General features: G+C 42.1%; 1 protein-coding gene across 1 annotated transcript; it reads right to left on the minus strand.

Moving 5' to 3' along the window:
• Positions 1-27,921, minus strand: LOC308295889 (beta-1,4-galactosyltransferase 3). Its single transcript, XM_080738963.1, has 8 exons — positions 27,799-27,921; positions 10,523-11,716; positions 9,786-10,064; positions 4,333-4,568; positions 2,319-2,506; positions 1,604-1,726; positions 1,015-1,119; positions 1-459 (listed from the first exon to the last, which is right to left on the minus strand). The coding sequence occupies exons 3-8, from the start codon at positions 10,048-10,050 to the stop codon at positions 66-68; spliced, it is 1,311 nt and encodes a 436-aa protein (XP_080595089.1). The 5' UTR covers positions 10,051-10,064; positions 10,523-11,716; positions 27,799-27,921; the 3' UTR covers positions 1-65.

A 27,921-nucleotide genomic window follows, 5' to 3' on the forward strand; every position in this document is an offset into this window, starting at 1 on the left:
TGTAGGTCAGCTATTCTCGACGCACAACACCATCACACGACAAAGTATGAATTGGGCTTCAGGCATTATCTCTGTGGGTGGTCCTCTTTGAGTTTCGCAGGCCCGTTGTCTGGGACTTTGGCTGGGGAATTGGCTGCTTGATTGACTGGGGGATTGGCTGGTTGATTGACTGGGGGACTGGCTGGTTTCTTAACTGAGGGTTTGGCTGCTTCCTTGACCGGGGTATTGGCTGGAGCCTTGGCTGGAACCTTGGCTGGAGGCTTGGCTGCTCCTTTGGCGGGTGCGTCGTGCTTTCGAGTCGGTGGAGGAGGGGGAGGAGAGTGTAAACCGTTCTCGTTGCCGATGTTGACGGTGATGTTGGTGTACAGGGGAAAGTACTCCCTTGACAGCACCTCGTATTCAGCGGTGTTCATGCCGTCCAGTTTCCATGTCTGACGAGTCTTGGCCAGCATATTGAACCTTGAAATGGGAGCAACATTTTAAGATTCTTACCCAGAGAGGGAAAAGTGCTATAAAATTGTATTAATAACACAAACAGCCACCAATAAGACGTGCAAAACCTGACACCAGTGGTGACACATCTATTGTATTTCCTGCAAAACCATGAATGTTGTTGCAGTTACAGTAGGTAAAACCATTACTTTTCAGGAAATATATTTAAAAAATTACCTGTGTTCAAATAGATCCAGCGTAGTTATTTAGCCACAAGCTCTTGCTAATACTTTTCATTGTTTATTATATTTATCAAATCCACTAAGAGACTTTCACTTGAAACGTATTTCCAAAATGGCGGAAACCGCAGATCTACAAGTTCATAATGCGTCGCAACGCAACACGTTGTGAGCTTGAAGATCGTCTACTTGTACTACTTGTGTGACACAAGTAGTGCATTCATTTATGACCAAAACTAAATAACACAAAAAGCTGGAATATGGAGATACAAGGTTGTTGCCTGACACCAAATAACTGCATGCACTTGAATATGAAAACAAAGGTGGTCACTTTTGTCCCTACCTCTTTGGGTTTATGTCATTGCCTTTATCCAGCTTGTGCTTGATCATCTTGTAACGGCCCACCCTTAGGGAAGGACGAGTGATGTACATCCCACCCAAAGAGACTCTGAAAAGATGGGAGGGGAAATATTTTTCAGCAAAGCACTTTTACAGACCTACAGGAACTCATCCAGCCATTCTCAGTAGGAGGCAGAACAGTTTGCGTAACTCAGAGTTTGATACATACATTGTGTCACAGTCCCATAGATACTTGATAATGGCATGGAAAAATAATCCCTGCCAATAGACATCCACATATCACTGCGGTCATCTCAAATTTCAGATTTAGGTTGTTTATTTCGATCCGTATCAACAGAATCACAAAACATTACACATTGTAATGTAATATAGACTACCAAAATGTTTTTCTGTTCTTTGAAAAGGCATAGGCTGAAGCTCAAAATGTATTTATGCCTAACCTTTATACCTGCTGGTACTACTCAATGTGGCCATCACTGTCATCATATACAAGGAAACCAAACCACAGTAGACCAGTCACAATTTCTTGAGATAATCTCAGTTATTTCACATAATCAGTCAGTATCTCTCACCTGATTCCTATATCATCATCCTCTCCCCCCCAGCCCCAGTAGTTGTTGGGAAAGCCATTCATCTTCAGGTAATGCAGAGGAGTTAGGGCAGACACACCTCCGAAATACATCTTGTATGGAAGCCTGGAGAGGAAAGAGCCGTGTCATCAAATGTCTAAAGAGTAGATTAGCAGTTTTATTGTCATTAAAGTAATGACAACAAAACAAAGAATCTCTCATTTATGAGGATTGAAGCAATCAAGCGAGGATAGCTCTGCTCTATTGGTTGCCATGAATATTCTTCTAACCATAGCCACATTGCAATAGCATTTTCCCCAGTTTTTCGGTGTTCTTTTCTTTTTTTTTTACTGTTTTGTATACCAACAACTTTTCTATGTACATCGACCCTCATGCACATACCCGCTATGTGGACCTACCTATGCGTTTCCACTCTTTTACACCATAGGCCTAACCTCATGTACGTATATACTGCACGTGCCGATTATTTATGCTTTGTGTAAGTACGTATATGTGTTTGATTTTCATTTACATTTCATTTGCACAAATGCTTATTTCACTAGCTGATTTACACCTGTGAATGTACAAGTGAAAATAAAACTATCCTGAACTTTTCAGATAGTACATCTTTTTTTACATGTCTTACCATGTGCTTTCCCCTGTGTATATGTACAGTATATGATAGAAATAAACAAATACATAATAAAAGAATACCCACTTGTAACCAAACTTGTCCATGGCAATCGCAGCATGCTTGGGGTTGGAGTCACAGACATACAAGTTGCGGTCATCCTCTGGGATGAGGTCCACATCATGGTAGAAGAGGCAGTCCCAGTCTTCCTCCCTCATGGCCTCCCGGAAGCCTACGTTCATTAGCTTAGCGCGGTTAAATGTGTAGTTCCCTGCCTGAGAAAGACAAAATGGAGAATGTCAATGTTATGGTCACTTTACACCGAGTGTAGACTCTTTAGAAGTCTTTAACGCTTTGATCAACTGCATTGCAGAATTAATGCAAAATCTTTATGGCGGTTCCTCATATTGGGTTGGTGACAGGATCAGGTGTCCAAAGAAAAAGGTGTACGTTTTGTTAGTGGTCGCTGTTCTAGGTGTATCGGTAGACCGAGATTTCCAATCGGTGTGAGACTACACCGAGTGCAACACCGAAATGCACTTTTTTTGCATGTCCCTCAGCACACATATTCCTAAACAGTATCAACAGAGGGTATTGTGTGTTCATGAGTTCACCATCACCACCTGTCTTTAGTGGTTGTCCTGGAAAATACAAACTTCTAGGCCAACAGTGGCACAGATGTGTCTGCTGTACATGGGCCTTTAGGATACAGATGCTGTGTCAAGATTTCCGGCAACAAACCAAATCACTGCCAGTGAGTGAAATAGCATCTTTGAACATGCATGATGTAATCCGTTACTGCTCATGAAAAGAATCTTAACTGACGAAAGTTTAGTCAGACCTACATGGAGAGAAATATCCAAGGTCTGTTGGACAATGTCATACACTCATGTTCAGGCATTTGTGCATGAATGTTATTCTGCTAGTCCATTTTGAGAACAGATGCATTATAGTGTCTGATGCATAATTCACGGACCCGGGAGACATACAAGATGCTGATTACTGACTTGGCAGAGGCAAGACACAGCATGTAAGTGACAAGGATAAGGAATGCAACAGGTAGAAATTAAATTACAAATCGAGCGCCAAAGTTGTATAGGATAAAATGCTTGCATGAACCGGCTTGTTGCAAGCAGCAAAGGACATTAAACTCGGTAAGCTGCTGAACTCAACAACTTTTACAGATATGCATGTCCACACAACGAACACAAGAGGGCACTATTGATCCAGCCTGAATTCTACTCATCTCTACAAACTATTGATCATGCTGACAACTGTTTTCCCTTAAGAAGGCCATTTGAGGGCGAAACATGTAGGCATATATTTTTGTCATTCAAAGATTAACTAGGCTGTTTAAATGCAGCTTTTATACATTGGAGAGGGGTTTAGGGTATAGCTTGGCGAAAATATGTCTCTAGGAGTGTGTATTCTCTGAACAATGGACCTTTGAAGAAATTAAGTTGTTTTTGGGATTACAGGCCGTCTGGGCCAGAGCGTTCTATATGAGAGTGGCGTCACGCTTTGAACTCGCCGCAGACCGGAAGTGGCTTCGCATGGAGCCGTTCTCATTCCTAGCGAGCCTCTGCCCCGTCCGCCCCCATTCTAGCCGAGGCATTTAAAATCGCTGGAAGTAGACCAAATCACGTCCTTTTCACCATTGTAACGCATTCACGGGCCTCTCTAAGGTAGATAACATTATTAAAAGAGTGAAAAAGACGTTAATTTAGTCTACTTACCAGCGAGTGAAAACTGAATGGGGGCGGATGGGGCAGAGGCTCGCTAAGAATGAGAACAGGCTCCAGTAAGCTAGGCTAAGTTAGCTTCCCACCATAGAGTACACGCTTACTATGGGAGTCGACGTAAGTGACGTAACTCTCTCTTCTACAACTCTGGTCTGGGCTAAAGGGCTTTTGGTGTTTCGTTTTGGTGTTTCGTAAAAATGGGCCATCAGAACAATGCATGGCATCTTGGACTTGGCCTTGTGTGTGCGTTAACGAACAGTGGTTCTCAACCTTTTCAGCCGCGACAAAAATAATCATATTTTAACTGGGGACCCCCCACAGGTTGAGAACCACTGCATTAGAGAGAGCAAGAGTCTTACTTGGTGGATGACATAAACTCCATAGTTGAGTTGTTGACGCTGCAGGAATGGATGAAGGTAGTATAGCAGGAACTTCAGGTGGTGTTCCCTGTGTCTGTGGGGAATGATGATGGCAGTGCGATGTCGCGCCACACAGTCAGGTGGTCTGTATCGTCCCCCGCGGACCACTAGTGGATTCTTCCTCTGGACTTCTGCCAGGGTTAGCCCTGATGGGAAGCTAACATGGATGGGCCCACCTGTGAACAAGGATAAAGGGTATTACAAGTTGGCTTAGTCCGACCAAAATAACAAATGTCATCCCTTTATTGGTGTCAAAAATTATATGAAAAGGTCTGTCTGTCTGTCTGTCTGTCTGTCTGTCTGTCTGTCTGTCTATCCATCCATCCAACAATGCAGTGTTCAGTACTGCATTTTGTCTGCTTGTGAGAACGAATGTCCAAGTTGGGTAACGGTCTACGCCTCAAATGGCAAATTTAAACAGCGAGCTTGATAAATACTTTACCAATAAGAACAAACTGCTGCATAAGAGCAATGTCGGTGCTGCACAAAATCTGTTATATGCATAGCTCCACTGCTCATGAGCATCCCTTTTACCCTGGCATTTCAGGCTTCCATGGCCAGAGATGAGTCTTAGTTGCCTATGGGAGAAACGGTCCTCAAAATGAAATATTATGAGTGGCTCTATGCCAACAACTTCTCTATATAGATAAGTGACTTATTGGCATAGAGCCAATAGAGATAGAGAACATATAGACATTGGTTGTTTTGTTTATTTAGATAACAAATGTCAATATATTCCTGGTTGTCTTGCTGGTAGATTGTGACATCTACATAATTCAAATGTGAAATTCTACCTTTTGCGTATGGATTTGTTCAACCAAAGATGACGCAAGACAGAGAAGACATACTGTAAAAAATGTAATTGACTTTAACTCATACCCTGCCAAAAAAGACGTTTTCTATAATAAAAACGTCTTTTTAACTATGGACCTGCCTTCTCCTGAATGCCTGAACGGATTTCCAAGCGGATTTTTTTGTTTGAAAGCTGTGAAAAGCATGCACATGCATAGTGCATGATCTGTGCACGAATGTGTGCACCAGCGTGCACACTATTTTTTTAACCCTTTGTTGGCGAACCGGCAATATAAGAGGTCCCACTTTAAATATGGCACCGAAGAAGTTAAAGTGAAACCATCTGGTTATAATGTAGCCTGACAGTGCATCGCAGGTTTGCGTCCTCCTGTTCCCGACTATCTTTACTGCATGTCTCTCACCTTCTCTCTCCCCGTTTCTGTCCATCAGCACTACAAATAAAAGCAGAAGCCCCCAAAACTTTATGAAAAAAAGAGAGACTATCAAACCTAAAGCCAAATTCATACTTCATTGCTGCACAGAAATAATCAAATTCAACTGAAAAATATGCGTGAGCACAAACAGTCTATGAAGAAGTAGAAATGTGCCCCAAGTGAACAAATCTGACATTGTATATCAACACAGATGGTGACCTGGCTTATGAGGTTATTAAACTCCATAATTACCAAACTGTTAAATATGAATTATCAATTAATTCAATGGCATTTGGCAGGAGGTGACATTAACAACAGTAGGACTGTATTTACAATTTATATCACTATAACCGGCAAGATCGTGAAATTGTAGTTCACGATTATTGTTGTAAAAATAATTGCGATTAACAATTTAATTGTGTTTTGGCGTTGACATTTAAAAAAAATATATTAATAAAAACACACATTACCAGTTGACTTTTATACTTTGTAAACAAACAAAATTGCATACGGCATGACATATACAAATATATGACAAATAACTTAAATATATTTGTAACAATGACCATTAATAATAATCAAAATAAATAATGTACGATGGCCAAAACAGGCCACTTCAGAGGATGGATGTGGATGTGCGTGCAAAGCCACAGGTTAAGTCAAGCGAGGGCAAATTAAAATGCAATTTGCCTTCAGTTCAAACCCCAGAATTTGAATGCATGGGAGGTTGCTCACGTTACATGTGATTGTGTAATACGTAATGACTTTCTCTAAGCACGCACATGCAACTTTATCACACAAATATAACGTTCCTTTCATCACAACTAAAATGTCAATTATATGTGTAGGGCTGTCACGATTATGACATTTTACATGACGATTAATTGTCACTCAAATAATTGCGATTAACGATTTCATTGTGTATTTGTAATTTCTGTTTGGCTTTTAGGCTTTGAAGTTGCACATGGCAATCATGACACATAACTTAAATATACAAAGATATTACTGACATATTTGACAATTTTATACTTAAAAAAGCGCATGGATAGTGGAAATAGCCGATCTACAAGCTCACAACGCGTCGCGACACGTTGTGAACTTCTAGATCTGCTATTTCCACTACTTTTTGAAAGTGTTTGTAACTATATTAACGTTTCTCAACATGGAAACGATTGTGACAATTATGCAAAAAATAAAATTACCTCAAATAATTGCGATTAGACAATTATGTAATAATTGTGTCAGCCCTACATATGTGATATATTGGCAACTTTGCATTTTAACACGTTTGGGAACGTGTTAACGATTCCCCCCCGTGAAGTGCCGCTGCCCAGTTAACATGGTAACCAACATCCCCCAAGCTCCCGCGGGATGGAGTGAAGGAAAAAACAACATTTCCCATGCTGCCTCGTGAAAGCCACTTCCAGTGACTTGCGTTCGGGCATTCACTTGTATTCATCCTGGCTGCAGAAAAGTGGATATATCGCTGCTTCTTTTCCCATATTGCGCGTTTGGTCAAAACAGCCTGTTTTCTATCGACCATAACTTACTTACACACAGATCATCGCGGTTGTATTGTTTCTTCTCTGCATGAAATAAAAGACTTTCGCAGCCGCGAACGGGAGCCGACGCAAGCACAATGTGCACGTGCCACGTGCACGGAGCCATCAAAAATCGGCTAAAAGGTTAATAGGAAAGCCAATAGGAAAAGGCCCAATAGGAAAAAGCCTTGGCAGTTAATCGACATTAATTATTTTAAAACTATGGTAGTCTAAGTGTTAAGAAGCCCAAAGGTGTGAAAATATCTCACATAAACAAACTATTTTTGTTTTGTTTTCCTGTTGAACAGAGGATAACTAAAACCAAAGTTCTCCTAAAAATGACTAGTTTGTTGTTCCAAGCTCAACGAGACACACGCTGGTGGAGGACCCTGACCTCTAATGACACTTTGTGTTTTAAAGTGTTTGACCTTTTCTGCCTTTATTCATATTTTTTCAGCAAAGATTGACAGGAAAGGGGGGAGAGAGACGGGGAGTGAATTTATTTCCCAGCGGATTCCTCGCGTCAGTGCAACCACACTTGCAATTTCCCAGAATTTCACCTTTCTAGTTAATCCTCAGCCCAGCCTCCTGGCAGAGCTGAATGTCAGTAACTGGCCTCGTCAAACCTGCTTTATTAATGAGTCCCCAGGAGGCTCTGGCTCCTGCTAACATTCTTCTCCCTGGCAGTGAGGGACTCACTGTCTCCAGTGACCTTTTTCTTTTCTTCCAGTATTAGTGTAAAAGAAGAAGAAAAAAACTCCATTATTCATTCTAGTTCAGCCGTGCCATCTAGATCAGCTATCAGGCTCTAGTGTGAAATTACTACAAATAATGGGGAGGACAATGGAGCAGTGGGCAGGGCCCAATAACCTGCAGGCTATTCCTACACGTGAGCCTGTTTCCCGGTACACAATCTAAGAACGGATTGTTGATCGTTTGAATTGGACTGGATTAGATTGTTTGGATTTAGACACTTGAAACGCAGATGAAGGCGTTTCAGTCACCCTTGTATGTTATGGTGTTTTGAAATGTCATGATTTGGGTTTAGATTTAATAAAGGAATGCTACAAAATAATTAATAGAATTTGATCATAATAATGCTATCCATGTCCTTGTTTCTTTTCTTTGTTGACTGAATAAAATATCACTCATATGGTTAGGTATTAGTCAATGTGAGAGGAATAACACATGTACTGTATGTCCTGTGATGATTGACGGTCCAGTATGACTTTGTTAATGTTCTATTAGCATATGTTCCATGTCATGTGGCATTGAGTCATCAGCTGATGGATATAAAGGTAAAATCAAGAAAACCAAAGTAGCTTACTAGCACACTTACTGGCTTGAGTAGTCGAACCTCAAAGAGCCAGGAAAAACATGCATTCTCAAAAACGAGAGGAAATGACACTTGAAACTTGTTGACACATCTAATAGTTTTATCTATCTTGAGTAGATGAGTGGCATAGCTCGGTGTCAAGCGGCACCACTTTGCACAGCGACACCACAGCTCTCTGGAAAAGGTCTATAGGGAAAATGGTTAATAATAAACTACACTAGCCATGAGTGGTTTTATTTTTCTGGGCAATAATAGTATTAGCACTAATGTGATGATAATTGATTGCTATCATTTTTACTTAGAGTGGAGTAGAGTTAAGAGTGGACGAATTATCTCTTGGCCAGCTAGAAATGTACAATGCTTCTTTGTTCCTATTTTGGTGCTGTTATTTCTTTACATGTCTGCAAAGTTGCAGTAACAGTTAACTGGGCTAATGTGTTACTTCACACTCATCCCAACACCCTGCTAAGAGAAGTCTATTCCTCAATCAACAGTTAACATATTTTAATGTTTCTACCCTTCAATAGCTCATAATATATTAGTATTACTATTCTCTAGTCTAAAGACATAAAAGAGCTATCCAAAATGAGTATCCCTTTTATACTAGCAATCTTTTGGTACATGCATTTTTTGAATCAGTTGCTAATCAATGCCACATTTTCATCAACAACAAAACCATAAGGATATGGCAAGATTGTATTGACAATAATAATAAAAATAAATAAAAATATTTAAATAAATGTCATGGTAAAAAAGAAACTGTAAAAAAGGTTGGTAACCACTGTACACTGTCCAGAGGGGGTCCCAGGAAAAGCTAGGCTAAATGCATTTAATATGAACTATGCTTCCAACTTTTCTATTGGAGGTATAGGTTCTACAAAATACTAACGGCTATTTAAGCTTTGAGCGAAAGGTGTCGAACAATGTGGCACGTGGAAAAAGTAACGTCAAAACGACAAACAATTTAGTACCTCTGCAAAAATGAAAGGAGTCACAGGATGCAACCGCTTCATAAAATTCGGTGTACTCTGATTGGTTGGGAAGACGAGGCAAGCTCCACTATCATGGTGGAGATGCATGAGGCCACACTCACTTCCTTGTCAAAATGTTCGCCAGAGGCCATCGCGAGTCAAAGACAGTGTGACTGCTCAAAGCTCAGAACATGGTGAGACTGTACCAGATCTGCCTTGATCTAGTACAGTGCAGAATCCCTGGTCAACTGGTCTAACAGAAAACATTCAGCGTATGAAAATAAAAACAGCATAAACATTATTGTGCAGCACTGCTCACCTATAAAGGGTGATTTCTTGGGGCAGAAGGGCATGTCTTCTCCTTTGTGATGACCCTTGCCCAGGGCTGAGAGGTTGGCATACACATCTCCCCCAAAGGAGAGCGGACCCGCCGTGTGGTTGCGCGGGCTCTCCGGCTTACGGAAGATACGGATGAAGTAGTTGACCCGCTTCTGGTAGCCGCCTTGGGACAGCAGTGCCATGACGACCAGCTGAACGCCCAGGAACATGAACAGGTAGCGCCATTTGGACTGGATGCTGAACATGGCGACGACAGCCACTGCATAGGGTTTGTCACGATCATGACAATGGTGGTTTATGGTCAATTGTAAGTTTGCATTGGATATAGATATACAGTACACACACACACATAAATACGTTCATATCTACCTATCTAGCTGCATACTGTATATACCCACACACACACACACACACACACACACACACACACACACACACACACACACACACACACACACACACACACACACACACACACACACACACACACACACACACACACACACACACACACACACACACACACACACACACACACACACGCACACACACACACACAATTCTTTTTAATAGTGGAAATAATGTACACGTTTTTCGTTATTTATGTTATGGATGTTAATATATGGACCATTTTTCAACATGGAAATGATTATGACCATTATGGAAAATAACTGCGATTATATCTCAGCTGATTGTGATAGTTGTTGACAGGCCTACCTCTGCGTTGTCACTGCAACAGGCGTCAGGGGGGCAGGATGAGGTTCAGTGCAGCGTGGGTTTGTTGTGGGTTGTCCCACAGGGGTGGACTGACCCTATGTTAAGAGATTCACTTGGTGGATGGTGTGATTGTCAATAGCCTTAAGTGTCAATAGTGTTGATACTCCTGTGCACCAGGACAAGTCGTACTACAGAGCTGAGCAACATGGCAGTAGCTGGAACGTTACGTACATTATGTTCTCTCACTCGATATGATGGAATGTATTTGATATGGAAGAACTACTTTACAACAGAAACTAATGAAAGGTTGAAGGCACTTCGGGGCAACTGTACGGTCAACTTGATTAAACCAGTTTTTTAGCAAAACTAAAAGGAAAAACCCAGAAATGAAAAAAAAAAGAAAAAAAAAAGGAGTAAGGTATTGCGTGTCTATTGCAACCACATTCCCCACTGCAGGTCAGGATGTGGCGGGGGACTCTGAAAGCTGCTGTTGGTCCTCTGGTGGGCTGGCGTGGGATGGCAATGCCAGCTCCACATCATGTAGTGTCCCCGCCACAGAATGCCATCAGTCGCCCAACACGGCTCATTCTTCCTCGGGTCCAAACAAAAAAGCAAAACAGAAAACAAACTGCAGCATCAGTCTCTCTGCTCCCTTTCGCCCGCTGTGCGCTTTTTATCCTGCCTTCTGTTCTCTCTGTTGTCTGTTGTTCTCTCCTGGGGGGAGGCCTCCGCTGCAGCAACAACAGCAGTCACCCCACCCCAACAAAAGGCACATATGCGGCCGCACAGGCCCTATCTTTTACAGAGGATTATTCAACTTGCTCTTGCTCACTGCGGACGGCTGGTCCGACTGACGGACTGACTGGCTGGCTGGCAGGCAGAGACAGTGGGGGAGTAGACTGTGACCAGTGTGGGAGGAGTGGTCAGGGTGCGTGCGTTTGTATGTCAGACGAGGCTTGTGGAGGAGGGCCAGGGCACAGAGAGAACAGAGAATAAGAAGGGGAAGTAGTGGAAGAGGAGAAGGAGGAGGGGAGGAGGGGGCGGGGGCAGGTCCGACGCCCACTCCTATTGTCCCATCTTGGTGATGCAATGTGGAGCCGAGAAGCCGCTCGCTGTAGGGGCTGCAGGGCTGGGAGGAGGAGAGCTTGGTAGACCACACCGAAGGGGATTTGGACCAATCCAGTGAACGGGCCTCTGAAAGACAAACATCAACACAGGAGGTTACATTCATGACTGTCACTGTTCTGGTTAAAGTGCTGATGCTTGCACGTTTGGGTAATTAGGGTAGCATAAACAATGACGGCGCACAGTTCAGACGCACCCAAAAAAAATGAACAGATTGTGTTTGTTTACACAGTCAACAACAAGCACAGCTGGAGAGTGGAGTGGGGGGGGGGGGGGGGGGGGGGGGCTCCACACAATGGAGGAGAGACAGATACCGAGAAGACAGATACGGATAAGAGTATTATGGGCGGCCATAGCTTAGTGGGTAGAGACTAGAGAGGCTGAACTCAGAAGGTCACCAGTTCATCTCCCGTCTGTATGAGTCAAAGTGTTCCCGAACAAAAAACTTAACCCCCAACTGCTCCCCCCCAGTCTGTGTCAAAGTGTCCTTGAGTCTGAGTAGCCATCAGATGGGTGACGCTGAAACTGAATTTCCCCTGTCATGGGATTATAACAAGGGCCTTCAACAGGGGGTCCGGGACCCCTAGGGGGTCCGGGACCCCTAGGGGGTCGGTCCTACAGGGGGTCCTCGAAATCTTTGTGTGATAGAAACTTTTATTTTGTCTGAGAACTTTACTCAAAACTTGCAGATCTACAAGCTCACAACGCCTCGCACAGCTTGCCTCTACAACAGGGTTTATTGTAGAGGGAGAAAAGAGCAGATTAAGTACAGAGTGAAAGGTCAAATGTATCAAGTATTGACGGTTCAAGTAGTTAAATATCTGAGAACACAAATTTACATCAATCCAAAATACAATGATGATTGTGCTGTCAAACAATGTAAATTATGGACTATATGAACAGGTTGTGGGCCTGTGGGTCCTTGCTTCATCTCTCGCTCAACTAAGGGGCGCTTGGCCTGAAAACGTTGTAGACCCCTGGGTTATAAAAAGGTAAAATCCAACTACTAATACTGAGACCATGTTAGAGCAGAGGCAAAAGCGTGGATGAAAACCCTAATTTCTAAAGTGCTCTTTGCATGAATGAGCCTGCATGGTGGGGATTGTTAAAAGCTGTGTTGAATTCACCACAGTTGTGTAATCCCCAACTGCCCCAGCACTGTCTGTCGCACTATGATCCGACACATCCTCACTCACAAATCAATTAGCGCTCGTTAAAGTAGCCGGCCTTGGACCTAATCCTAATCCCACTGGCTATGGGCTGAAGCTGGCGTACTGAGTCAGAGATATGGGAGTGGTGGAAAAATACAGGGACTTCCGACAAAAGTCTTCGTCAGAAACATGAATACATTTTAAAATTCAACAGAGCGTGTGGGCATAAGGTACTGGTTCACATTGTATTAAGAGTCAGGAGTATTGTGACAGGTACCATTCCAGTAGCCCTGCAGGTTGTGAGAATGTTCTCCAAAGGATTTCACGCCGATTATGACCAATCCCCTTATATGAATCCCTCTGTTTGACGGTTTAAAGACACCGGTGACATGAACTGATGAAGCTTCTTCACTATTACTTCACTCAGTGTACACCAGGCCTGGAATTTCGTCATTTTAGGGGCAAGGCCACTTGGCCTTTGGTGTTGTCCATTGTTTGAGGGCACAAAGGCCAAATACCAGGGCAAGAACGCCATCAAATAAAACTAGATTTGAGTCCATTGAAATAATTTGTTGAATTTAAGGGTTAGGGATGATAACCTAATCTGCAGTGAAATATATAAATGATGGTATTTCCGATCCTCAGCCTCTCAAAGTCACTGGATCGGTTTAAAGATGGGGACTCAGGGAAGTTAAGATTTAAGCATCTCAACAAAAGACACTGGTGTCTACATGACAAGAAAGAGACACTGGTGTCTACTGTCTACATATTGACAAGAAAGAGACAAGGAGAAAGTGGTACAGTCAGCTGGGGCATTAAGGCCACTGTGGCCTCAGGGCATGCCATTATTTTGAGGGGCACAAGGCCAAACTGAGGGGGAACGGCGGCCATGGCCTTCATGGCCTCCATGAAATTCCTGCCCTGGTGTACACAGTTACAAAATCAAATTATTTATTTGTATTTTGTTTTTCTTTAAATGCCCGCATTACAGCCTCTGGGAGGAAGATGTTACAACCCATTTTGCAATATTAATGTGAATTCAGCATGCTGTTCTGCCCCCAGTGCACGTGTAGGCCGATATTGTGTAAGAGAAATGATGCATTATTTGCATTCTGTCTCATGTCTGTCACATCTACAAGCTCACAACAACACACCACGCAGCAACACATTGAGACACGGTACAGTGGTTCTCAAAAGGGGGTCCTGGGACCCCCAGGGATCGTCCACACTATACAGTATGAGTTAATTTAACTACTTTAACCCGGGACTAGGGCTGCAAGCGAACCTTCGGAGATTCGAACGTTCGTTCGTTACGTTGGCAATCGAAGTTCGAAATTAATGGGTTCAGGTTTTTTTCTTTTTTTTTTCTTCTTTTTTTTACACGAAAAATAATTATCAGAATGTGATAGGCCTATTCAGAATATCACAGTAGTAGAGATAGCCAAATACGAAATAAGTTAGGCCTACCGGTAAACACTAACAGTTAATGGTGACCGTTAAAGTAGTTATAAAATGCACCAGAACAGCTTGGAGCGATCAAGGACCGTCCTCCGCTCCAATCCCGCTCCTGTTTGGGGCCGCGAACCATTACAGCGCCTCGCTGACACACGCTTGTTGACAGTAGACTGAGTAGAGTGAGAGCAGCTGAGCTGGGCAGAGACAGACGTGTGTGCTTTGAACAGCGAACACCCATCCACGCACCCAAAGATTAAACAGCCTTTCTCCTAAGCATGAGCAAAGATGGATTTCATTGCAACCCCCTAAAGGATCTATAATGCGATGTCTGGGGTCTGGGGCGACAAGCTCCGACGCAGTCACCAAGTCTAATCATCATCCGTGCAACTCTGCTATACATTGAGCCTGTTCGTCAACAAACTGTGCAACATTTTCTCCGATTGGGTTGGATTTTCCAAGTGTTAGCCTAGGTGTTAATGCGGCCACGCATCCACGCGTTTTCAATGGATAAAACAGCGCATTTAAAACATTTCCTACACTGTTTTAGCTGGTTAAAGGTATAGTACGTTCGATGGTTCGAACGTTCGGTTTTTATTCAATTGAACGAACCATCGAAGGTTCAATGGTTCGTTCGGAAAATCCCCCCGAAGTTCGAATCCCTAAAACAGGGCTAGATTACAGCCCTACCCGGGACATTGGCTAATAAAAAATAATGATCTACAAGCAAGCACACAAGGTGTTGCAGTGAGATGTACAGTTAGACACTCATATCTACAGTCTTAGAAAGTCAAGATCAGAATAAGTGGCATGCCTAGTAGTCGACCAAAAACAGGCTCCATTTTTAGGGGTCCATCCATCCGATTTTACATTGACAAGACAAAAATCCCCATTTGTATTGTGGAAGACAGGGATCATTAGCCTACTCATCTTCATAGGGAACACAACGATATAAAAAAAACTCACTGCTTTCTGCTCTCTGTAGATGATTTTCTCATCTGCTCTGCACATGGAAATGGGAGCAGATGGGGATTGACCCTCACTGGCTTTGCCTGGATACTATAAAAAATCTGATAAGATGATGGATATGGTTTATATAGAACAGAGTGTAAAGACTCTGGTTAATCCCACAGGAGAGGGTTTCAATTCCACAGCTCAGGGATATGATCAGGAACAAAAAGGGAGCGGAAAAGAGAGACCGTTAATCTCTGTTGTGAGAGATGAATAGTAGGTGGGGTCTGGTGTCTAGGGCTGGGAAATAATATCGATATAATAATCAATATTGATTCTTATATGAGCCACATGATTCTGGCTGGATATACAATACATTGTAATAGTGTATTATCTTTTCTGGTTTTAAAGGCCACATAACAGTAGTGTTACAGTAGTGTTGACATCTTCTGAATTTACCCGTCTGTTCAAGCTGTTCTATTATTTGCTTTTGTCTATTTAGTTATTATATAGGCATTACTGATGATTATCAAGAGTCATTGTCTTAGCATTTTGTGATAACATGTACGAAATATCATGATATTGGCAGCGGGGCACCCCATGTGGTGGATCATGATCTTTGAGTAAGAATGAATACCACAAACAAGACTATAGTCCTTTCTTGCAGCTGGCCGGGTTGAATAAACACTAAATGAGAAATGGTGCATTTATATAGCGCCTTTTATCCAAGGTGCTTTACAGAGATTGTGCATTACAGCAACATTATTAGGGGTTCAGTGTCTTGCTCAAGGACATTTCCACAGCAACTCTGCGGGAGCCCAGGATCGAACTGGGAACCTTCCGGTTGCCAAGCGGCCACTCTACCCCTGAGCCACTTCACTTAACTACAGGTCATCTCCCTCTCCATCATGCCTCTCCTTATCCGTTCACTGCAGGGGGCCAGTTGTCCGGATTTAAAATTAAGCAAACACAGAATTAAAAGTTCCTGTGATTGGTCGCTATAGTTGCACTGTTCTGGTACCAGAAGCAACATCATGTTCTCCTCCATAGGATTCCATTCTTTTCCCCCGAACTTTTACATTTGATTTTCTTACCTTAATAAACATTGCCATAAATACTTTATGGTTCCTGTCGCTAGTTTAAAGCCTTGTTTCAATCACCATGATATGCGTTTTGTGAAAATATGGTCCAATTTATGTTATAATTGATGTTAAAGCATGGTATGCTGTAGGAGGGGCTTGTGATCATAGGCTTCTGATGATTCTTCTTTGTGTGCTTTATTTTCGGCAAGCTCAAGACAATGTCCCATGTATCCCTGCGGTTGCACGTGACTGTTGGCAGCCAATAGCATTCCTTGGTACCAGTAAAACAATGATGGCGTCACCCATACAAGGGGAACCAATGGGTTCCCACCGTCCATATTTTTTACAGTCTATGGTTCCCCGTCTCTGTCTAAACTAAATCTAAAATAAATATTAATATTTAATCTAATCTAAAAGTAAATTGTTTTTGTCCATATAACTCAGCCCAGTTTGTGCCTAAATCCCAAATATCCTATCCATCTTGGACACCAGGAAAATCCTTTCCAAAGCCGACAAGCGATACCCGTTATCCTCCTTTGATCTAGACTTGAGCAAACAATAGCAAGATAAACACAACTGTTTAAACAGCAGAAAACCCCAAGAACAAAACAAAAAGTACAAAACCCAATGAATCACTCTCACCGACCGCCAAACTTGACACAACTGCTCAACTCGTCAAACAACACAACAGAATAAGATCAATACGTCCTGCTAGTAGTGCATGGCTACGCACTACAACGTCCAACACAGAGGAAGCTTCCAGGATTGGAAATGTAACCTCCTATGATTGCACCAGACCTATTGTCCCAATTCCAGCCACAGGTCATGCAAGTATATGTAACAGAGTATCTTTCTGTTTAAAAGGGGCCGGTTTAGTGCCAGAGGGCCATCTTGTACTTGAGCTGGGGTAGTACTGTACAGTGGGAAAACTGGGCAGCAGGCGCCTCTTCTAAACAAAGCCAAAGCCTTGGTCTAGCATGGAGACAAAGAAGACCCGGGGACAAGATTTAAAGGCTTCTTTCTTTTATCGAGGCTGAGCTTACCATACACCACAAGATGAGTGGCGGGCGAAAGAAGAGAAAGACATGGAACAAAATCAGGGGAGCTTGAGACCAAAGGAGAACAAGAGAACAGTTTAGAGTAGACTACACTTTCCCCGTCTCTATTGCACAGATATCTCCCATCCTTCTGGACATTTGAAACTCAAAGCGATGCAGGATTTTGGCATGACATAACAGGCTCCATTATGTCACAGTAAAACATCCCCTGGTCCTTTTAACTCGCATCGCCTACCCCACCCCCACCTCATTCTCTTTCTACACTTAACCCCCCCCCCCCCCCCCCCCCCATCAACCACTGTGCAGCATACGCTTCAAACGAGGATGAAAAATAACAGCCAACAAAAATAGGACATTTTCTTATCTGCCCACGGCACATTAATATTACATATATACGGTATGTCCACATGCATGCTTGCACACACTCAAATGAATGCAAGAGCAGACATGGAGGAGGCCAGTGTTGTTGTGGTGGTGGTGGGGGGGGGGGGGGGGGGGGGGGGGGTTGAGATGCAAGCAGACAGGAGAATAAGTAGGAGGCGGGAGTATGGGAGATATATATATATATAGATTATTATCTACAGCCTGGGTCTCGTGGTGGATGTGGTTGATGGGAGTGCCTAGCGGCTAGCGTTCATGCACTTCCCACAGCCAGCAATAGTGGGAGGGATGGAGGGCATAAGCAGGCAGGTAAAGCAGTCTAATCAAAGTAGAGAAGACGTCTAAAGGGGCCGAGAGAGTCATTGGTTATTTATTCCAGCACCACGCGCGTGCTTGGCCTGGCTGAGCCACTATCCGTGAATGCAAATGAAGGCCAAGTTTCCACAAGTAAGGGCTTTTGAGAAAGCGGGAAGAAAGTATGTCGAGAAGAGAAGCACATCTGGCAAGCATCTGTTGTGAAGAAGAGCAGATTGGCAGAAGCCAGCAACAGAGTGCAACAGTAGTGAAGTTTGACAAACACGCTGCTACCCCACCAGACTGTGGCGTCTGTTGGTAAAGGCCATAACCTGTTGTTAACCCATCAAAGCGGGTTAGTGGATTTAAAATCTCACATCTGCTCGGAAGAGCATCATCTCGCCTAGTCAGGTCCCTTCGCCCCATCAGCCTGTTGGGGATGAGCGGCTTGCTTTCTCTCTCTCTAGACTTAAAAGCATAACCTTCCCAACAAATCCGCTCAAACACAGCAACGATAAGGGGAAAAGGCCATGAAATCCCACAAAACATTTACTATTGGTCTATAATTTCAGAATATAGCCCAAGATGAGAGGAAGAAATATTGCTGGCTAAGGCAATGTGGTTTGCATCATTCACTATATGCATGGAAAAAGTGCATTGGTCCAATTTATTTTCCTTTCAATAAAAAAGGACAGAATGTTTAACTTCTTATCCAACTTTTCTTAAAGTCATACTGTGTAATACGCATTATCTCCGCCAGGTGGGATGGCCGAAGGCTGGAGATTATGGGCCCTATTTTGTCCATGTCTTACGTTACCCCTTTATCCCTAAACTTATTTCTCTTTTTTTACTATTTAGGTTTTTTTATATTTCAAATAGCTGATCTACAAGCTCACAATGTTTCGATGTAGATTGGCTATTTGATGTATTTTAAAATGTTTTTCAAAATAGTAAAAAAGGCAAAGAAGTTAAGGGGTAAGACAATTGGATGAAAATATAACTATGTGTTATGGAGAGGTCTCGACATTCTTAAATTTCATCAGAGCTAGTGTAGCAGATTTGACACCCTGCTTTTAATTAATTCAACGTAAAGTGGGTAAGGGTTAATTTATTTACATAGGAGCCACACAGTGGAAGCAGCTGACAAAAGTATGTATATTAGAAAAGGTTCCCCTATAGAGGGTCATTAGTCTAGGAAAAGATAAGAGCACTTGTTATGTAAAGTATATGATGTGTTTTGCATTGTAATTTGTATTTGTATTTTAACTTAATTTGTATTTATTTAATTAATGTTAAGTGTTAGAGGACACCTATGGAGGACCAATGGAATAAAGTCTCAGAACTTTCTTGTGACATCCTCGAATTGCTGTAACCATGTGGTTTTATTGCCTTTTCAAATAAATCAAATCAAAACATTGCCTTGCATTAGGACAACATAATTAGCATTGTTTACCAACAGAGTGCTGGGCTTATAGTTTGGAGTCAATGTCAGGACTGCACTGTAGGCGACGCACTCTGGCCAGTTGGCGGTGAGTGTTTTTGTACAACACACATGTAGGTAGGTTATTGACAGATAACTATGCAAAAATGAGGACCAAGGGAATTACTGAGCGAAGTATATAAGATTTCACAGGCAGACATCAACCTGTTTAGCGTTATATTCAAACATTTGACCACAGAAGCTGCTGTTTTAATCATCAAGGTTTATCTGATCCAGTGTCTGCAACATGTTAATCCGATGTAAAATATTCATGAACAATCCGTCTTTGTCAACCAAGTAGACGACTAGACGTGGACGGAAGTAACACCAAAAATGGTGATCTGTAAAATCTGGTCACTACAGAAACGCGATCTGGAGTTTTGGTTGTCTTTTTGGCAACGCAGGCTCTCTGGTATACCAAACAGTGGGTCGGGAGACATTTGTGGATCGTGGACACATTATGGGTCACACGAGTAAATGTCAAAACATAAAAAAAATATATATAATAATAAAATCAATGATTTTCAAAAGAATTTCATGAATATATATTTTTTTAAATCTAAGAAATTCCATAAATTAGAAAATAAATGTAGTGAAAATAGCTGATCTACAAGCTTACAACACGGTGCGAAGTGGCACGATGTGACCTTATAGATCTGCTATTTTATTTTCACCAATTTCTCTTTTGGGTCTTGGGCTAAAAAGTTGGGGAAACACTGCTCTGGTAGCTCAAAATGGATCGGAATGCTGCAGGGTCCTAGTGCCCAAGGATACGTTTTCAGAAAAGTTGTCAGAATTAAACATTATTTATTAACAGACATTCGTGAATAAAAATGCTGTGAGTTTAGTTACATCAAAACACACTTTTATGTGGAATGGTTAGTGTGAAAAAATAACTTTTGTTTAACTTAAAAAGTTTAAGACTTTAAGCCGGCATGTGTCATTGTTCCTGTAACGTTATAACAAGGAAACCTTACCCGACAGGTTTTATGGCAAATAAAAGACTTAAGTATGCTAATCACCATCCCATTGTTCACGCTTGTCTTCCTTCACTCTGCTTGTATTAGAAATCTTTCAATAGAGAACGGGACCATGACGTCAGATACAGATACAGTTAGGATGTGGTTGAAGAATTGTCAGAGAAGGGGAGGAGACCTGAAATCGACCGCACAATGCGTTCAATAGCCTGCTGTCAGGCAACCGTGAGCCACAAGTGAATTTCCCACCAACTTTCATTTTCAGACACAACAGAACCAAAATTCACATGGGTCCACCAGCAGACCTTGAGTTTTGATGCTTCTCATCATTGGAGAATCATTTCACAAAGCACACAAGTTACGCATTGTCAAGGGGGAGAACGTGAGAAAGGAAGGTGATCGCCCATGTTCCAAGGAAAACAAGAACCAGCGCTTTGTGCATTAAATACAAAAGAATATAATGCTACCATACGCTCTTTGTTGCCAGGGTAATTTGTACCTTTAAAATACAGTCATGGGTGAGAAGAAAAAAACATTTACATGAAAGGAGGAAAACAATTGTAATTGTGAGGCATTATGACCGTGACTAGGGCTGTCACGATATGTCATTTTACATGACGATTAATTGTCACTCAAATAATTGGCGATTAACGATTTAATTGTGTATTTGTCGTTGATAATTACATTTCTGTTTGGCTTTTAGGCTTTGAAGTTGCATATAGGCCTGGGGCGGTATCGACATTTTGTTACCGCGATTACCGTCTTCCCATTTACCGCCGGTACTGCGGTAATTACCGCACCCCCGTATCTATTAATTAAGGTTCGGCGATAAGCCAAAATATTGCAATCATCTTCCCAAAAGTCGCCTCCCCACAGCCTGACTGCCCGAGTTATACTTCTCCGTACAGCACAGCGGGTCTGGCTTTAAAAGGAGCAGATCTACAAGCTCAGAACGCGTCGCGGATGCGACGTGTTTTAGATCTGTGCCCTGTCGGGTTACCATAGTAACATAGGCTCCGTACTTTTAACACAGCTGCGTGTGAACAGGGGCGTCAATTGGGTATGGCAGGGATATGCAGCTGCCTTACCCTGGGTCCAGGGGGGGGGGAAGATAAAAGTTAGTTCTAAATGTAAATCCATAAATGTCTCTTTGTCTATCTGTACTGGTTATTATGTTGGTAAATTACAGTAAAATAACTACAAATGCAAAATGTAACAAAATGGTCACTTTAACAAGGTATTATAATTATATTATAGGTATAATTATATATTATATGTACTTCTTAAAATAAATATATCATGCCTGTTGCTAAGGTATGGCAACACCAGTCATGTTGCCATACCTTAGCTTTTTCTGAACTGACGCTACTGTGTGTGAACAAACCAGAAGAGAGAGACGGGTAGTCAGGATCGTGTAGGCTACAGTGATTCTGTAAACTCCATAACTCTATGGTAAACTCACATCTCAAAACGCAGTGATTGAGTGCTGATACAGGTTTTAGTTACAAGACTTGACAGAAAAGGTTATAAAATCGCCGACGGGGCTCATCGCGCGTCGCGGTTGAAAAAGTAAAATAGTTTCATTTTCGGTTTAGTCCACGCGGCCCGCGCTCCGCTCGTAATCCGTATGAATAAAAAAAGAAACAGCCACAACACAAGGTATGTATTAACATACTTGTGTCGTGGATTACAGAGAAAGTTTACTCTGTTCCGTACTCCCCTACGACGCTGCTGCTGCAGGGCAGCAGCCAGTGGCCACTCGGACAGTCACGAGTGACGTACACTGTATGTGGCTTCCAAACTGTGGTATACGGCCTAGAGCAGAGCGGCATGGAGCGCATGCGGTCCTCGCTTCTCCCCTGTTTTAAAACTCGCTTGTTTTCAATAAAAAAATATACTATTTTTGTCTTTTTTGACCGCGGTAAGGACCATGACACCGCGGTAGGCCTCGGTTTACCGCGGTACGGCGGTACGGCGGTTACCGCCCCCAACCCTAGTTGCATATGGTAGATATGACACATAACCTAAATATACAAATAAATTACTGACATATTTGACAACTTACTACTTAAAAAATAACATTGATAGTGGAAATAGCCGATCTACAAGCTCACATGCGACGCGATGCGACGCGTTGTGAGCTTGTAGATCGGCTATTTCCACTATTTCTGACATTTTTCAACATTCACGATTATGACGATTATGACAAAATAATTGCGATAATGTCAAATAATCACGATTAGACGATTATGTAATAATTGTGACAGCCCTAACCGTGACCATGGCCTCCTCTGAAATTCAAGAAATCCAGTCATAAAGATAGGCTACATGGCATAATAACCTTGTAATGGTAACTATTTATTTAGATAATTCAATAAGCATTATTGATTAATTTAATCTTGAAAAATCACAAGAGACTGCAATTAATAGCCAACGTGGCATAGAGAGAGAACAGGGAGTTCTCTAATCTCTTTCCCTGTTCAAACTCTTCCTGTAACAGTAATGTGTTGAGAGTTTGCACTAAAAGAAGAATAAAGTCACACAACAATTCTGATTATGAAAGGAATAACAGGACTTTAAAGTACTCCCTATTCCCTAAAATGCATTTCACTCCAAAATGTGACTCCATGTCCCAAAAGGGCTGGCACAAATGTGTCCAATATAAATTCAGGAAAATACGGTGTAAATACAACAGCATTATCATCTTGCTTTACTCGACTGCTTTTTAATAATGAGATCAACAACAACAACAACAACAGAGCACTTTTGTTTCAGGAATTGCAACCATGCGCTCATCCATCAACCGTGCAAGACCAGGCAATGCAATCATGAGCAAACATGTCCTGAGAAAAGAGGTGTCTGCATAACAACGAGAGCTAGCGTCCCTGTCATGGTAACCCCTCCTCTCTGGCCATTCATTGCTGGTGCAGCTGGTACACGTCTCTATGGCGATCCCCTTAGGTCTGACTCCATTGGGACAGGCTGTTCAAGTAGGGGAGGGAAAAAAAAATAACATCCCTTCTTCCTCACGCATTCTCTTGTGCGCTTGCAGGCACGTGCACACATAGACATCAAAGAGGGCTTGAGCCCCTGCCCTTTTATCCGTCTGTAAAAAGTGCAATTCTAGACCATGAATGCAGTTTTTACTATGGTGAAAGAAATGCAAATGGCCTCTTTCCATGCCGTACCTGAAGGCAGCATTCAAGAGAATGACCTTGTCCAAACTCTCCTGAACTTGAATCCAGCATCTTATGTTGAAAGAGTTACCATCTCTGTGTAGAAATCTCCAGTATTGACTTGATTATGCTTAGTTCAGCCGACCTCTAAGCTCGCAAGTGAGCTTGGAGGAATGCTATTTTCCACCAAAAGGCCCTTTTAAAAATTTCAGCCCCTGCCTCTCTAACATTCTCTGCACGTCCCTGTGCGCTTGCTTCACTCTGCAGCTCATGCAGTTTCCATAGTGCAGCGAGTTTGTTAGTGGCCAGTTCCTCAGAGGAAGCCTTCTAATAAACCATGATGAGCATCTATCTCATAGTGGCTTCTTGGCAACTTAGAAATGACAACCATGCATGGATGAAGACAACTAAAACATAGTTGGGTACATGAACCCACAACAAAACTATGGTTTATCTTGTTGGGGGGGGGGGGGTTATTCAATAGCAGCATTGCAGCTACAACCATCAATCAACCTATAAAACAAAGACAAATAGCAGCTGGGAGGAATCAGGCAGAGAAGGTGAGCGTAGCGGGTGTTCAGTGGGAACGGTGTGTGTTGTGTCGTATGTTGACTTTCCCAAACGATACAAGGGAGTTGGAGAAGAGTGGGTCACTCATTACTCAAAGCTATGCCATGGATAGTTAAGCCCCTATCATAGTAGGCACCGCGGTGATAAGCTATCCACCGCGGTGTAGTCTTTTTAAGTCATAAAACTACAACATTACGTCATTACTCGCGGTGAAGAGCTATCCACCGCGAACCCCGACACATCTCTGTTTTTACTTTCAGACAGATCGGCCCATCACCCCGTTCACTGATTGGTCGATCTAGACCAGTCAGTCACAGTGATAGGACTTCACCGTGATTGACTATGATGGCCTCCACTTACCGGTATTTATCACTTTAGGTGAATAGCTTTACACCTAAAATTTGCAGTGATAGGCTCTTCACCGCAGACTCTGATAGAGGCTTTACTCAGAGCTAATCAGTGCTGACCGTTCTATCAGGGCAGAGAGTCTATGGGCAGTCTGTGGGTGTGTATGTGTGTTCTGTTGTGATAAAATAAGGCTAGTGAATGGAATACAACCACCCTAAGGACTACAAACCATTGAGTGACCTCTATACCTACTTACTGCACTTAATAAACAGAGCTGCTAACTTTAAACACATTTTAAATCTGTTTTTGTATACTACTTAAAATTGTTTGAGGAAAATGATGCTATTTGTCCTAAAGCAATTGCAAATGAATGCTATTTGTTCCAAAAAAATATGTATACCCTATATAAATAACATGTACATAACAACAAAATGTGACATAGCCGTTTACACAATGCTGTACCCCCTCCAACTGTATACATGTTCCCCTTTTTCAACTGTTTATATTATATTTTGACACTTGCTTTGGTAATGTAAACGTATGTTTTCTCATGTCAATAAAGCTCCTTTGAATTGAATTGAATTGTACTTTTCGAAGATGAATCTGGCAACTTCAGTTCATACATGAAAAGTGGTCTGACAGCAACGCTTAGGAAAGTTGTGCTTTGAAGAAGAGGCATTCCTCAGGGGATTGTAACCCACAGGACATTATTAGCAACCCCACCCGGCCGGCATAGCCCGGGGTGGTGTCATTCATTCAGCATGCTGTAAACACTGAGGAAACTTGCTTGATTGACTAGATCTCTGATGAGTAGAAGCGTGTCTGGTATTGTGCTGTGCATCAATGTCTCTTTTTGCCCTGGAAAAGGATTAAGTGTGAACAGTAACGACTACAAACGCTCGGGAACGGAATGACCTATTGTGCCGAACCTAAGAAAGATAACATCCAGACCGTGTAGCGATAAGGCTATCAATTTCTCCCCTTTGAGAATTAGTACTCAGGCTAGCCCCCCCTACAGCCTCTCTCTCAAACGTATTGAGTCAATCACTCAGACAGTTTAAACAGGAGGGGAGGAGGGGGGCAACAGGGCCTTTTGTTCACAACTTCAGATCCTCTGCTGCTCTCTCCTCTATCTTCCCCTGGTGTGAGAACAACACACACACAGCTCTGAGCTGAGGCACTGAGACATGGGTGAGCAAAACCAGATTGATTATCATGTGTTTCACATGTAATAATTACATGTAATACTTCAAAATCTGGTGTAAAAAACAAACAAAAAAAAAACAGTATATGCATTCCACAAGTTAACTAAAAAAACTCATCCGATTCCTGCGTAATGCTACCATAAGAAAGGCTATTTGCGTCTGTACAACTATAAATGAGCCATGTTCACCAAGTAGCCAAGACTGAACTTTAATTCAACTTCATATTAGACCAGTCACCAGCCCCACACACACACACACACACACACACACACACACACACACACACACACACACACACACACACACACACACACACACACACACACACACACACACACACTTAAGGGTTATAAATCTCTAACTCAAGTTCATAATCAGGCTTATTTTAACAGTGGCTGCTAGGAGTACCAAATGCCTGTGTGCAGTGGTGGAAAGTAACTACGGTAAGTACATTTACGTACGTAAGTACAATTTTGAGGTATTTGTACTTTACTTGAGTATGTCCATTTTTAGTAGCCTACTTTTACTTCTAATCTACTACATCTCAGAGGCAAATATTGCACTTTTACTCTAATACAATTATTTGAAAACATTAGTAACTATTTACTTTGTAGAACTTGATTATTATTATTTTTTAAAACACCACTTCAACACTATACATTTCGAAACAGCCCAAAATAAACTAATTAGGGTCCTGCTTAACCTTCCCTATCAGACTCACCTCACCGCTACTCACCAGTTAAGAGTGGGGTGGCTCAGAGTAGATGACAGAGTACAGCAACTTGCAATGGGCCTGGTGTACAAGATACACTACACCACTATGATACCCAAGTACCTGTCAAAATACTTTATAAACGTTAAGGATGTCCATAATTACAACACCAGAGGCAGTGCCACAGATCACGTTCAACCCAGAGTCAACTCAAAGAAAGGGTCGAACTCGTTCTTCTGCTATACCACAAAAATGTGGAATGCCTTACCGAAGGCCATAAAGGAGTGTGGATCACTAGCATCCTTTAAAATTGCCCTGAAAAACCACTTACAGGCAGCAGCCGTTCGCAACTGGTAAAAAACCTAGCCCAACCCTACCCTCCCTGCCCCTTCCTTGTATATACTTGTATACTTGTATATTCCTTGTATATACTTACTGTTTGTTTAGATTTACTGTATATTCCTTGTATATACTTACTGTTTGTTTAGATTTACTGTTTTCTTTTCTTTTTTTCCCCCCCTTTTCTTTACATATCTACGGCATAGTACTGTGTTCTATTTGTCTGTCATTCAATGTTATATGAGATACTTAAATGGTTTCCTGTTGAAATAAGCTTAGTCTTTTCATGGATCTCCTTTTAGTAGACCTTGTACCAGTGAACTGTACCGTCATGAATCTGTACATTTTCCTATGCAAACTTCTAATAAAGCCTTCAATCAATCAATCAATCAATCTACAATATCTCACAATGCGACGCATTGTGATCTTGTAGATCTGCCATTTTCAAAAGTTCTCTTTACATTTGAAAACTTGAGAGAGACTTTTTAAGACAAGTACATTTTGATGCCAATACTTTTGTACTTTTACTACTAAGTACATTTTTGAATTCCGGACTTTGCTTGTAACACAATTATTTCTACATTCCATTATTGATACTTTTACTTAGGTAAAACATCTGAGTACTTTTCCCACCACTGTGCCTGTGTGCAAGCAGCCAGAGACAATCGTCTAAAAATGTGTTTCCAAGCGCAGGAGGAGAGGGGGGGGCATAGAGCTGTAGTATTGAGCAATATAAAAAACATCTTTTATGGCCTCTTTATGGGCAGTAAAGTAATCATATTCCCATCATGCTACCGTCCCTTGATAACAACAGCGACACGTTAGCGCATAAGGACTGTTGTTATCGTTTTTTTCACAACCCAACAGTTTCCTATCCAGCTGTGAAAAAGGAGACAAGACAGTCCTAGCTAGCCCCGTTAGCCACACAAGCTATTACGTTTTACTATGTTTTTTTAAACGTCGTTTCATCCTTACCGTTGCCTTTCTTCGTTTTATCGTGCAGTTGGGTATTAAACGCGTCGCCGGGGTCCCAATGATAACAGCCTCGTGCTCCCTTTGTCTTTCTTCGGGTTTTAACAGACAGGGTTTGGAAGTGGC

The sequence above is a fragment of the Nannobrachium achirus genome (assembly GCF_963921795.1).
Source record: "Nannobrachium achirus genome assembly, chromosome: 2".
NCBI classification, from domain to species: domain Eukaryota; kingdom Metazoa; phylum Chordata; class Actinopteri; order Myctophiformes; family Myctophidae; genus Nannobrachium; species Nannobrachium achirus.